A 15197-nucleotide genomic window follows, 5' to 3' on the forward strand; every position below is an offset into this window, starting at 1 on the left:
CGGTATATCAGTCATTTTGTACTTCTTCGGGATGCCTGCCCTCGGGTACGGCAAGATGCCGTATTTTCTGGCTCATGTGCCTTTGATCATCAGTGGTGCTCCAGGGATCTGACTCATCCGCTCGTTTATTTCCCTCTCTATGCACTGCAACCCTTCCGTGAATGCGTCCATCCGGTCTTTCCCACCTTCGTTAGCCTTTTTTTTGGCTCCAGGATCATTCATGGCGTCTGCAGCTTTTTGCCCTGTCGTGGGAGTCCCAGCTCTTGATTGAGATATGGATTGTCGGCGGTTTCCCCGCGCAGCTTGATTTTGTTCCACTGTAGGGGATGCCGAGATCATTTTTTGTCGAGCGACCCTCCTTTCTGTTCGGGCCTTCGAGATCTAGGCCCCCCGAGCGATCATGCCTTCTCGAGGGCCCCGCCGTAACGGGGCCTTCTTTCGATGATTTGATCGATGATTTGCTTTCATCGCTCCGCCTCTTTTGCTTAGATTTTTCTTTTGTTCCTGCTGCTTCTGAGCGATTTACCAGGTTTTGGGGTTCGACGGGTGACGGCAGTCCTCTGAGTCCCTGCGTTCCCTGTGCAACATTATCTTCTCTAGCCATGTTTTGATGAAGTACTTAGTCCCGAGATTTTCAAGAAAATCAGCTACAGATCGAGACAACTTCTGCAATTGTCTATCCCCACAGACGGCGCCAAACTATTTTCTGGTAAAATCATTAGCTACCAAAAAACGAAGTTAGAGATTTGTTTTTACGGGTTTAAAGACAAGTAGGTCTTTTTCAATCTAGAGACCCCCTCGAATGAGCTCGGGGTTTGTTGTTTTTCTTATAAGGAATACAAGTAACAATATTTATCTAAGTTAATAGTGTAAATGGAAAGTAAGAAAACCACAAGAATGCTCAGATTTCCGAGAGTAAGTATATTTCTTAGCCGAATAATAATACAAGAAGTGAGAACTTGGGTACAAAAGTGTGATTATTCTTTCTTCTCTCCTAAGCTTTGTTTATATAGCCAAACCCTTGGTGTGTTACTGCCCTAGGTGAAGTTAGTTGAGTGACGCAACTTGGACTCTGCGCACAGTGGCACTCTGCTCGATGACGGCTGATGTGATGGGAGTTGTTGGGAGTGGGAGGGCCTATATAGCTCCGTTTGAGATTCTTGCGAATGCGGAAACTTTTCGCCTACACTTTGAGTCCTCTGAGCCTGCTTACTCCCAATGTTTCGAGACCCGGCGTCCTTGGACCTCGCGTTCCTTGTACGAGAATACCCTCAAATATTTATTCCTGCATACAATGACCATGCACTAGTTAGAGAGTTCTTTGGTTTTTTCTTCGTTACTGGGAAGATGCTCTCTTTAGATTGAAGTCTGGAACTGGAATCAATAGTTCTGGAGACACCAAACTGCAACAAAGGTGAAAAGTTTTATTATGTATCTCACATAACTGACATTAGTTGTGTGAGACACCTTTTTGTGAGACAAAAAAAAAAATGGACCCACATCTTACACTAATGGGTCCACAACTTTAGGTTTATTTTTTTTGTCTCACAAAAAAGTGTCTCACACAACTAGGGCTGGGTTCGGTATTTTTAAAGTTCGGGTTCGGTAATTCGGTAATCGGTAATTGAAAATATTTACCAAATACCGAACTTTCAAACTTCGGTTCGGTAATCGGTAAATCAAACTTCGGTTCGGTATTCGGTAATACCATTTTTGCGGCGAGTTGCATTCATTCGGGCGGGAAGAGAGTTACGTGAACATTTATACCAATCAACTACATTTATACCAATAACATCTAAATGTCTAATAGATGGTACATGGTTTTCAAAAAGGACAAATGCATACTATTCCCATGTTTAAAGCAGTCACTCTCATAAGCAAATCTTACACAAACAATATGAGTTTTGGATGGTTTCATCAAATATAGGAAGCATATATCTAAAACGGGGCAATTTTTGTACGTACATCTTCGAATAAATGCGCATTAATCAAGCCACTTAAGCGGGCACACATATGAGTATTCCACACGATTGATCACCACTTGCTGATTAAATCTTTGTTAAACCAAATACGATAGCAATTGTAGCGAGAACAACCTGCAAACACGCAACAATATTAGATATAAAAAAACATATCTCAAAAAGTTAACTAGGAGAAGGTAGTGAAAGTTGTTGTTTCTTCCGGGGACAGTCCATTTATGGTAACCTTGAATCCAGTGATATGCATGTGTACAAATTGGATCTTGCATTTACAAAAGCTAAACGAAACTCCACTTGTTATTGTTATGGTATAACTGTAGCTAAATTGTAGCTCAAGTTCAAAATCTCAATCAAATAATAGAATATTGACGATTCTGACATCGAGCAACCTAAAAAATTAGCTCACAAAATCAAGGGCTCTATAATTCAAAAATACCGACTATCATGGAATATAAAATTCTTAAATGTTATCACATTTAAGGGCTCTATTAAATAATGCAAAACCTTAGACATAACAAAAATCTTACCTGAGGCATCTTGCGATTACAAATCAAGAACGAGGGAATCTTTTGAGCTATCAACCATATCTAAAAAGAATTTAAGATGTGTCAACAATTAAACTAAGTAAAAATATATAAAACAAAATACAAAAACTGAAAACATACCAAGTTCAAGTTTCATAAGATCATTAAAATCTTCTTCAACATTACGGGATAAGGCTCATTTTGACGCCAATCTTGAAGACATATAACAGCTTGGACCAATTTCGGAGTCAAAGAACTCCTAAATGAATCAAGAATACGGCCCCTGGTGATAAATGCACATTCCGATCCCACACTAGAAATAGGAATTGCCAACACATCACGAGCCATCTAGGAAAGAATTTTATATCTAGGAGAATGAGCTTTCCGCCATGATAAGATATCAAAATTATCCTCATCATCATTATCATCATCATTCGGCTCTAGTTCTTCACTAAGATACTTTTCCAACTTCGACTTACCACCCAAACCTGTATCATCTTGTTTGTTCGTCTTTATTTGGATCCTATTTCTCACTTTTGCTGATTTTGTGCTAGTGTTAGAGCTAGATGAATCCGATGTCTGACCCGATGAATCAGAGAGAGAAGATGTGTGTCGAGATGCATTAGAGAATTTTGCTACATACTCTTCAAAGATAGATTTCATGTAAGTCACCTCTTCATCTTTTATTTCACTCCCATTTTCATCTCCAAACATATCCTCAAGTGCGGCGCCAATATACTCAAGTTTGTTACGAAGATCTAAGATAGAGGAAATAAGAAGCATCTTATTCATTTTTTCAGGAGCACCCCAATACTTGACAAACTTTTCTATCATTTTTTCTCCCATTTTTGCCAAAGAAGGATCATCATCTTCCATACACTCTCTTAAATGATTGTGAAGCTCAACTATATCTTCAAAGTGACCATTAGAAGTGACATAAAGTGAACCTGAAACCTTCTCAGTTAGATCATAAAACCTTTTAGGAAATATTACCATGTTTCTCACCTTTTGCCAATCATCACTTTCAAGTACACCTGCAATACTTCCATTTTCACAAACATGAGTAGCAAGATAAGTTGACAATCCACCATCTTCAATATCAAACCTATCAAATGCACTCTCAAAATATTGTGCGGCACCCAACATCAAGTAGGTCGAATTCCACCAGTTCGAAACATCTAAACATAATGACTTTTTATTGTCTATGTTTTTTAGTTCACAACATTCCGCAAATTTTCTAATCCTTGCGGCAGATTGTCTAACATATTTCACCATTTGCCTAACACGTTTGATAGATGGACCCAACTTCTTTCATGCCATCTTGCACAATAAGATTCAAAATGTGAGCCATACATCTCACGTGAAGATGGTTACCACATTTCATGTTAGATCCCCAATTAACCATTTGTTTGTGTAACTCTTTTACCATGACATCATTAGAAGAAGCATTATCTACAGTTATAGTGATTATTTTCTCCAATTTCCAATCAAGCAAACACTTACTAATACAACGGGCCATTTTGTCACCCTTATGACTAGTGACGACACGAAAGTTTAAAATTCGTTTATGAAAGAGCCAATCACTATCAATAAAGTGTACTATCAAACACATATAATTTATTCTCTGTATAGAAGTCCATGTGTATGTGGTTAGACAAACTCTCGGTGATGTTTCTTTCAAATACTTTATAAACTTTTGTCTCTCTTCACCAAAATTGCATAACAATCCTAGTCACGCGTTCTACGGGGGGAACTCGGAATAAAGGTTGGGTGTTTTTCATAAAATTCTTAAAACCTTCCTTTTCAACAAAACGAAAATGAAGCTCATAAAGGATTAACATCTCAACTAAAGCCCTCCGAGATACCTCTTCGATCAAAAGTCCAAGTTGCCCCCATCACCCATTTCACCTTCTAATGGAAAGTTTAAATTTGATTGTTTGTACTTAGAATTGGAAGTGTTAACCTTATTTGGATTTCTAGGACAAGTTGTCAAATGTGTGTATTCGATGGCTGTTCCATTTTTAGTTGGATCAGCTAGAAAACTTTACCACAATACTTGCACTTTGCTTTATTAATTCCATCTTCTATGAGCTTATCATAATGCGGCCAAGCAGCAGATCTTGGTTCTATAGCTTTCCTCTTCACAGTCATTGGATGTTGTTCAACTTTTGGGTGTTGAATATAGAGACTCGTAATAGGTCTTTGCCGACATTAGGCGTCTTCGACTTCATACTATCTTCCATCTAAACATAGAAGAGACTACAAATGTTATAAGACATAAATTGCAAGGGATTAAGTATCATTTCTACTTAACATAACATGATTCTATGTGCAACAAATATCTGTCGATCTTTGAAGCAACTGCTTCATACTTGTGGAACACTTCTGTCGATCTCTGAAGTTGAAGGTAAATTTCTCTTGTTTATACTCACTAGTATGGACTGAATGTTAGGTCTTCTAGTTCTTTGATTGATTTACAAATGATCCACATGATAATAACAAGAACTAATGAATATATAATTATGTCTTATATTCATTCCATGTGGGTTCATAAACCAACTCAGTCCATCCTATTAAATTTCAACAATGAAGTTGTAGGTAACACAGTTTTCTTAAAGAAAAAAGGGACAACTTTTTCACAATATATACACACAAGCACTAATTGAATCAACATGAAAGACGATAATTTTACTTTGTGGAAAAAACAAGTAAATATGCGAAAGCATACGACCCCTAACTAAGTTTTCATATGGATGACAATCGATAGACAACCTCGAAATTATATATACTATCAATTCTTAACTATGCCAAGCCAACACCCGGATAATTAGACATCTATAATCACCTTGACATTCTATTTCTTATAGCTCGAATCACTTAGTCTAAGATCTAATATAAGACACGAAACATAACCACGTCCCTAACGTTTGATTCCAATAAAAATGTCGGCATAAATACAGAATAAAGACATACCCGCGTTGATTCTTATGATGAGCCAACACCCCGATAACATATATAGTTAAATTAAAATCTCACCATTGTTTTTCTTTTTTAGCCTCGACGGCGGTAGTGAGGAATTCAATGAGAAAAACCTAATGTAAGAAAAGATGTTTGTCCTTCGAAGTTGGAGCACGTGCCACATCTTTAATTACCCCACTTGGGGAGATTTTGTGTGAAGTTTCCCGGTAGGTGATCCATCTATCTTCTTCTTCAAAAAAAAATTTCTCAATTTTTCATATTCCGGTTTAGTATGGGTATTAGAAAACCCATTTTTACTCATCTTATCATCATCTTCATCAACATCATCATCATCAAATGTCATTATCATGGGCCTTTGGCCCTTTACTGAGTTGAAAAAAATAAAAATCATCACCAACTTCCTCAAATTTCGGTAAATTCGGTATTCCTAACACGAAGTAACAAAGTTCATCCATTAATGCGATCAAACAATCAAGAATTTAAAAAAATATTTTGGTGTTCTTTCATAGCTTTCTCAAAATTCCTAAAGAAATAGTTTAATTTTTTCCCAAATCAACTCAAAGATATTCTTAAACAACTCCAACCAAGCAACATGTCGGTCGGTTGTGTGAAAACAAGCAACTGTCCAAAGATTTTCTTTAACAAGATTAGATTTAGTTTTTTTTTTGATTTTTTTTTTTTTTTTTTTGAATTTGATTGGGAAAAAAGATTATAAGAATAATCACTATCCTATCTAAATTTATAATGCACGTATTATTTTGCCAAAAAAAGAGCATTAAATAGGTGAAGAAGAAGATGAAGTAGCCTAAAAATGGAGGGAATTTAAATTTATCTAAAGCATTCGCTAGCTAGCACCCAAAGTAAGCTCGACTACTAATAATGGGATAAAGATCTTACTACTATATAGGATATGTTACCGAAAAAATCTCTGTAAGTGGGGTAAAGGACCAACGCGAGCGCACCGTTTGACTTATGGCATCATCGACTTCTTGGGTCAAGAGATCGCATTTGTCTTAACCACAAGTACATTCCTATCACTTAGATCTAGATCTAATATAAAACTGTAAACATAACTCACATCCATCACTTGGTGGGATATCCCAGGAATTATACGATCTTTATTCCAATAAATCCCATCATTTAGTCTAAAAGTTATTCGAAGATTAGCTAATTAATACGTAAACCAATTAATCTAAAATTTTATCCTCATTAATTCTTATCGCATTTTTTAGAAAAGACACTTAGATAATTAGACATATATAGTTAAAGGTGTATAATCAAATCCCACTTGTCTACCTAGTACCTAGTATAGTAATGGGCATGCGAATTTTTGTGAGTCAGGAAGGAATAAGAAAAATTCATTTTGAACCAAAATACCCTAACAAAAAAAATGTTACCAAAATACCTTTCATGCAAGCGAGCTCACGAAGCGGAGCCGTTTGCGTTTATAAAAGAATTTTTTTTCACACATTTTCTTTGCGCTATAGCTAGCACTAAAAAAAAAATTGATAAACTTTTTTTTTTTTTTTTGCAACACTTAGTGTGTTTTTTCATACTTTGACCAATGATTAGTCGTGTGTCAAGACTTCGAAAGGTCAATATTTTATACGGGTATTGGGATTTTTTTACTACAATAATATAGGCTCAATACATCGAGGATACGTAGACGTTCGGATCATTATTTTAGGGGTTGAAAATGGTGCCGGGCAAGTTTTGCCCTTTTGAAACTCCTTAGTGTTTATCGTAAGGTTATTTTAGTCAACTTTATATGTTGAGAAAATTAGTTAGCTTTATTTTCAAAAATTGAAACCACGCATAAGTGAAATTGACATTCGAAACCGAAACATTACCCCGGGATTTTTACGTTGAAATCTATTGCGTATCATCATCTTATAAGTAAATACCGAAAATTTCACGCCAATTTGGGGGAAAATTGAAATTGAATGGAATAAAGGATTTTTTAAAAATTGGCTCGGCATGTGGCGGTTTGTCGCATACACACGAAAAATAATGTCGAAAATCGGACGTTGTGCAAAGTTATGACCATAAAACTTTTCCTACTCTATTGTAGATTTTAATTTTTTCCTCAAATTGATTTTTATTTAAAAAAAATGTTTTGATTAAAAAATAATACTAATGCACTTATGAAAATAAAACACCCTAAAGTTTTCGAAACTTAGGTCTTTAGACCCCTAAAATGACTAAGCACGCCTACGTATCCTTGGCACATAGAAAGTAAGAAAGCTCGACTACTAATAATGGGATAAGATCTTCACACACTACTAGATTGTTGGTCTATGAAAAAAACGCTAAAGAAAGGACTCGCACCCAACCCGCAAACGTATTCGAACTTATCGCATCATCCTTACTTATTAAAGAGAAAAATGCATGGGCTGTCTATATAAACAAGTACATTTGTTTATTCGATTTCATCCTAAATCCCACCAAACTTGGATTCTCCCTTATCAACTTGGTGGGATATCCAGGATCAACCCCTAAAATGACGATCCGATATCCCGTATCCTTGATTATCTGATCTTCTATATAGGATTATGACGCAAAAAAAAATCCAGTTCTATCATAAAATAGTCTAAAAGTTATTCGAAGATTAGCTAATTAATACGTAAACCAATTAATCTAAAATTTTATCCCAAAATTATTATTCTTATCGCATTTTAGAAAAGACCCTAGCTAGGGAAATCTTCTCCCTTGTTAACTGTTACAAGGTGTATAATCAAATCCCACTTGTCTACTTTTTTTTTGTTAGTACCTAGTAATTGGATTCACTTGATTTTTTATGAATTTTTGTAGGTCCTTGAATATTTTCTTCCACTTGTCAAACTCCTTGAAAATTGCAAAATCAACCCAAGCATGTGTACCTTCGTTGGAAAAATTTTAATATGTGTCTCACACAACTGATATTAGTTGTGTAAGGCACCTTTTTGTGAGACAAAAAAAATGAATCCACATCTTTTATTTGTTTGTCTCACAAAATGATGTATAATCAGTTGTGTGAGACACATATTAAATTTTTTCCATACAGTAGGTAGAACAGTAGCTTGGATTGATTTTCATTTTTTAATTTTTGGATGGGCGGAGGGTTGATCTTTTTTTCAGCAAGTTGATAAGTTGAACCTACAAAATTCATATATCCAGTAATAAGTTGACATGAGGAATTGCTTATATCCATTTGATTTTGTATCCATCAGTTTTTTTGTTTTATGATACATTTGTCCAGAAATTTTATTTTTATTTTATACATGAGATCTAAAAATAATTACTCAATTATTATCTTTTATATAAATTCTTGTGTTGAATTATTTCCCCGATTGTACACCTATGGACAATTTTTAAAAAGAAAGATTTGCCGTACATTACACGTTTTTTTTTTTTTTTTTTTTTTTTGGAAAGCTAAGCGTCACATCTTAGAATAAACCGTACGATAGTATTCTCGGACAAGGTGCAACGTCTTGACAAACAAAAAAACAAGATGAAAAAATTGATACCACTTATTACCACCTACGTGCAATAATTGTAATTGAACAAGCCATGTCCAAATCGTTCGTCTTGTGCTTGAATGGATAAGTAGGAAATGAGAATACCACGTAATTTTGTTCAGTGTGGATTATCCTTTTTGTGTGATTTGCGAGCAATTACACAAAAATAGAATTTATCCTGTGCACATGGGAGCGATTGTGGATTCCCTTGTCAAAAAAAAAAAAAAAAAAAAAAACTTTATAACTTGATCTAAAAGATCATTTTCTACAAATTAAATATACGAAGTATACTGATATGCTTTTCTTCCACCTTATCAATTTCGTTGTAGAACAATGGTGGGTCTAATTTATTACTCCATGGTAATTAAAATGAGTCATTGGTAATGGGTTTAAAAAGTGGGTATTAATTTCAAATGAGTTGGATGTTTTTATTTTTGTAATTCGTGTATATATTTTGTATTTGAAATTGATATTTATATATAAAAAAAAAGTGAGTTTATACTTTCTAGTTATATAATCAAGTTAGAGTTTAGATAAGATATACATATACTTTAATTATAAAATTTAGTTTAGGTACTTCTGTTCAATGAATCATTAGTTCAGGTTATATACACTTACAGTATAAAACAAAAATTTAGAGGGAAAATTACTTGGAGTAGTTTCTTCTAAAAGGTAATTATGGTTAATAACTATCTTTTGATTTATTTATATTTAGTAGCTAAATTAATTTTCTAAATTACTGTCGATAGCTATACCAAAATACATATACCTCTCTCTATTCTCCCTCACTACACATATTTTTCATCTTCTCCAAACCCTAAAAAACTTTCTCCCTCCTTCCTATTCACTAACACAACCGTCACCGCCCCACTGCCGGAACTCCGTCGCCGTTGGTCACCATGTAAAGCACCACGGCGACACCGCCAAATTCGAGACACCACCAGATCTGATAAAACACAACATTGCCACACTGTTTTCCGGGCACTGGCACACTTTTTTCCGGCCAGATACATCTTTGACATCATCTATTCTCTCTGTTCCAAGCTCTAACTAACGTTCCATTGTTGAAGTTCTATGGCTTCTGGTGTTTAAAAAATGAAGCAGAAGTTGTTCTATGGCTTCCATTGTTGAAGTGATGTTGAAGTTTTTCTTCTTTTGCTAATGCTTATGATTACTTGTTGATGTTTTTTGGATCCAGTGGTGCTTGTATACACGGTGGTATTTTGTGTATTTCTTCAATTTTTTGAGTGTAAATACAGTGGTATTTTGTATTTCGCCGGAGATTCGACCGGTTTTGATTGTATTCTTCCTTTTTAATAAATTTTTTTGGACCCCTTTGCTGTGAATTACAACTTATTACACTCCCTCCGTCTAAAATATTTGTCGCATTTTTCATTTATACACTCATTAAGAAAGCATTTACAAGGATAATATTTTGACTATTTTACCCTCTTAACATATTTCATCATGTTCTTTCTCCTCAATAAATATTTATTCCATTAATGATGAAACCTCTTAAATGTTGGTATGTGAATTCATAAAATCAGCCCATTAATGTATTTAATACAAGGGTAAAATGGGAAAAACTACTTAATTTTATCTTGGGTAAAATAAAACGATAAATATTTTGAAACAAGTATTTTTAGTAAGAACGATAAATATTTTGAGACGGAAGGAGTAACTTTTACAGGTATTCCAAAACTTCCAACAAAAAGGGTTGGTATCAGTAGTCATTGCAGTATTACGATCACTTTTATTTTTTTTAGGACTAGAATATCACTCAACTATCACCATTTTCCTCAAAAAAAACTAAACATTACAAAACCTCCTTCTCTCCTAATTGGCATGCCATGTCACATTAAAATTTTATTTTTTAATAATAAACTTATGAAATACTTTCAAAGACCTCCCTCCAAGTTTGTCTTTATAACACTTAGTTCCCTTTACACTAGCCTACCTTATTTTGATTCTTTTGTAACCAAACTAATTTTAAATACTAAAAATTATTTATGTTCCTAATACACCCTTTTGTAACCTTATTTATAAAGTTTAAACTTTTGATAATAATAGTTTCTCATTGATCGTAAGATTTTTCCTAATTTATAACTATCTAATTTTATAGGTAAAGTGCTGGTTTTTTTTTTTTCTTTGTCGTGCTTGAAAATTTTAATCTCAAACGCTAAAACATGAAATTCAACAACTGTGATATGAAAATTGATTCAAAAAGCTTGGGCTTCATATTGCTTCATTGATTATTTTTAAAGTCTCACATTGTATATACAGTTTCCAACCCTTTTTCGTAGATGTAATTATGCTTCTTCTACCCAAAAAATTAGTTTAAAACTTATTGCAGTTATACAACTATAAGAATTTAAAAAATGGATTATTCATCTCACCTTCTAAATAGTAAAAGCGAGATGTGCTCATTTTAGCCTAAATATTGTTATTAATAACATGATTATAAGAACAAAGAGAAATATTATCGTAACACTAGAATTTAGGATTTGTCATAGTGATATTACATTAACACTAGAATTTAGGATTTCTTATTAGATATAAGATAGTTTTAAATTTTTAGCCTAACTATTAATATAATAATCCTAACAATTTTAGGGGAGAGAACTGTTATGAAATATTGTTCCCATAATTAAGTTATAAAAGGGTAAATTTGGAATATATAGATTTTTTATTATTTAAACAAGTTTGGTTACAAAAATCGAAATAAGGGAGGTTAGTGTAAATGTCTCAAACCACAAGAGAACGAAGTGTTATCAAGACAAACTTGGAGGGACGTCTTTGAAATTATTCCATAAATTTATTATTAAAAAAAAAAAATTTGACATTTTGCACGCCAACTGCAGTATATAAGAGTTTTGTAATGTTTAATATTTTTTGAGGAAAATGGTGATATTTGAGTGATATTTTAATCCTAAAAAAATAAAAATGATAGTAGAAGTCAATTGTCAAAACATAAATAAACTTTTAGGAAATTAACTCTAGTATTAACATATTGGTACCACCGGTCATTGTAGTAATAACCATATTAATCATAGTACACATCATGGTCCACGAGGACCACTACAATGACTATTGGCTTGCAGTAGTAGCCATCTTCTTTTTGAATCTTTGTTCTATTCAACGTTCGAGCAGAAGAGACAAAAGGTTAGAGAGCAGCATCTAAAAAAATCTAAGGTTTCGCTCAATAATTCTGTCCTGTATTTTATTAAATTCCCTTTCTATTCTTTCACAAGCAGAAAATATCTTATCTCCTTTAGCGGTTGTGGTCCATTTAAATTTATTTGTAAGGCACCACGCTAAAAATTGAATACTGCACATGTACCTAATTATGGCATATTTATGTTGGTTATTATATCAAAGCCCTCGACATGCAATTCAATTTATACAAGGGCATAACACCATGCTCCTTGAAATCTTATTAACACTTATGAAAGAAAATGCCAATACTTTCGTTGGATGCTTTTTTTTTTTTTTTTTTTTTTTTTAGACGTTGAAAATTTGAAATCTTAGAAACATGCGAGTTGATTGCTCAAATGATTATCCAACTAGTGAAAATGAGAACACGACCTACCCTTACCCGTTTTCGATGTACAAAGACCCTAGACTTCCTCATTATTTTACTTATTTTGTGCGTCTTCATGTAATTAATTTTTTTTTTCTGGGTCTTCTTGTGAATCCAGCGAACACATTTTTTTTTTTTTATCCTGGCCACTGTACACTTCTTTACAATTTTAAGAGGAGAAGATTTTCACACGTATTTTTTCTTTTTTCTTAAAAGAAAATAAAGCGTCGCAACTGAGAATGACTGAATCAGTCGTACAAGTTACATGTCTAATTGAAGAAGCCATGTTCTCCAATAATGATATGCATGGACAAATAACAAATATTTTTCCAGAATATTGATGTTACTTTGGAAACAAAGTATCTACGACATTATTCTATTAGGAGACTGACTATCTTACAATAGTTAACATATCTTGAAAATTGATAAATACTTGTGTGTATAAACATGGTAATCTAATGATAATTATCTTAAAAGTTAAAACTAAGTAGTTTCTTGTTTTTTTTTCCTTCCCCTTTTGCTGCTATATCCTTTATTTTCAGTCGACCTATTATTTCAAATTAATCCTCAAAATGAGCACTTTATACATGTTAAATGAATAATTGGATGGCTCAATTATACGTACCCCAGAACTTGCTAAGGCCACCAGCCCCCACCCACCATATCGAAGGCTGTAAAATCATATAAATCTGTAGCCACGTGAGATCTATTCAATAACACCGGCTAAATTATAATCGATAAAACATCGTTTTTTAGCTCATGCTTCTAGGATAACGAAGGAGAACCACACAAATTGAACCACAGAGAGAAGAAAAGCACGAGACCACATGCCAATACGAATTATAGATTACTATCAGTACTAAACGAATTTAAATTATCTATACTGATAATATAAGAAAATTAAATTATAAATGTAACTTAATTGGTTGTAATTAATTAGTGGTTACTTAAACTTATTTCATAGCTTGGTTATAAAAAAACACTTCTTATAGATAAAATTGCGCTTATAATAGATTGAGTTTTTTTTTTTTTAAAAGAAGTTTGACGTATAATATTTGCTGAAATTTCTGATAAGCTAGCCTTATATGCATTTCTCTTTAACGAATATCAAAAAAAAGTTTTTTTTTTGCTACAATAATGTTAGATTATTATCATCCTGTCTATGCTGATGCGGTTTAAGATGTATTTGCATACATGCTGTAGCCTTCTGAAAACTGTAAATCACGATAAACCACTCTATGACTTCTTAGCACAATGTATAAGATAATATCTCAAATGGTCACTCAACTGTGGGTAGTTTACTCAGAAAGTCACTCAACTTTATTTTCTAATCAGAAATCACTCAACTATTGATGTTTCACTCAGAAAATCACTCAATTTAGTTTTCTAACCAGATAGTCACTCAACTATTGATGTTTCACTCAGAAAGTCACTCAACCTATTTAATTGCATTTTGCTGATTTTTATTTAAAATCAAAATTGTAAGAAATAAAAAAAAATACTCATTTAAACCATTTTTATTGACCCGATCCACTATTTTTTAGCATAAAAAAGTACTCATTTTAAGGTTTTCTTGGTGCTTTGAGAATCTAACAAGCAGGGCTTTATATAGTCATGTAAACACTGTTAGGTGTCATGAATCACTAAGATCAATTTTCCCACGAGGTTAGCGTTTTGTTTAATGTCTTTCGGCTTTTACGCCGACAAAAAGTCATCTCTTAAGTTCTCATTACTGTTTTTTTTTTTTTTTTTTTTTTTTTTTTTAGCTTAGACGTACCAAATTCTTGACACCATCCTATATTTTTTAAGTAAGCAAATGGCAGCTTCATTAACTTTGAGCCATCAAATTAAACAACACATAGAAATTAGCAAAATAAAAATGGTTAAAATGAGTGCTTTTTTATTTCTTACAATTTTGGCTTTAAAAAAAATTAGCAAAATGTAATTAAAAAATCACTTAAATAAGTTGAGTTATTTTCTCGAAGTGAAATACCAATAGTTGAGTGACTTTTCTGTTAGAAAATAAAGTTGATGACTTACAGAAAATAACTACCCATAGTTGAGTGGACTTTCCTGTTATAACAACAAAGTTGAGTGACTTTCTGAGTGAACTACCCATAATTGAGTGACCATCTGAGATATTATCTCCACAATATATGCATCAATAGGCTTAATGGGTTCGGTATTGTCCAAGCTCTGTTTTCTTGAAGAGGATAGGCAGAGTAAATGAAAGAAATGCTTTGATCTCTGTGAGATATTTTGTCAACTTTGGTTAAATTTAATCGAGAAAGTGGAAGATATCCTATGGGAACTCACATTTAGAAGTAAAATTTTTGTTCTATTTCTAGAATTTGGTGTAATTTTCGAAATGCAATTTCTATTAATATATGGTTTACTTTTTGTGTCTGGTGCAATTTTTTGATGTTTCTAGTTAATTTTTTTTTTCCATAGTTCTGAATTTAATAATCAAAATTTGATAAATATCTGACGTAGATCAAAAGTGCTTACTTTTGGCAAACTTAAAGGATCAAAAACTGCTCAGCTGATACTTGAGGGGCTACTTTGAACCTACTATCAATGACCATTTTTGTCATTTTCTCGGGATAGATATTTCATACCTCTTGCTCATGTATTTTAT

At 33.2% G+C, this 15197-nt stretch overlaps 1 protein-coding gene across 2 annotated transcripts; it reads right to left on the bottom strand.

Moving 5' to 3' along the window:
• Positions 1-1753: 1753 nt before the first annotated feature.
• Positions 1754-4671, bottom strand: LOC132048250 (uncharacterized). 2 transcript variants are annotated; one of them, XR_009412935.1, is made up of 3 exons: positions 4552-4671; positions 2507-2566; positions 1754-2096 (listed from the first exon to the last, which is right to left on the bottom strand). XR_009412935.1 is itself a non-coding variant. In XM_059439154.1 (3 exons), exon 1 carries the CDS (start codon positions 3647-3649, stop codon positions 2852-2854), a length of 798 nt encoding a protein of 265 aa, XP_059295137.1. In that variant the 5' UTR covers positions 3650-3718; the 3' UTR covers positions 1754-2096; positions 2507-2566; positions 2645-2851. The 2 variants fall into 2 exon arrangements, 1 of the variants encoding a protein (XP_059295137.1); XM_059439154.1 differs by lacking the exon at positions 4552-4671 and adding an exon at positions 2645-3718.
• Positions 4672-15197: the final 10526 nt, after the last annotated feature.

The sequence above is a fragment of the Lycium ferocissimum genome, chromosome 2 (assembly GCF_029784015.1).
Source record: "Lycium ferocissimum isolate CSIRO_LF1 chromosome 2, AGI_CSIRO_Lferr_CH_V1, whole genome shotgun sequence".
Taxonomy (NCBI): Eukaryota; Viridiplantae; Streptophyta; class Magnoliopsida; order Solanales; family Solanaceae; genus Lycium; species Lycium ferocissimum.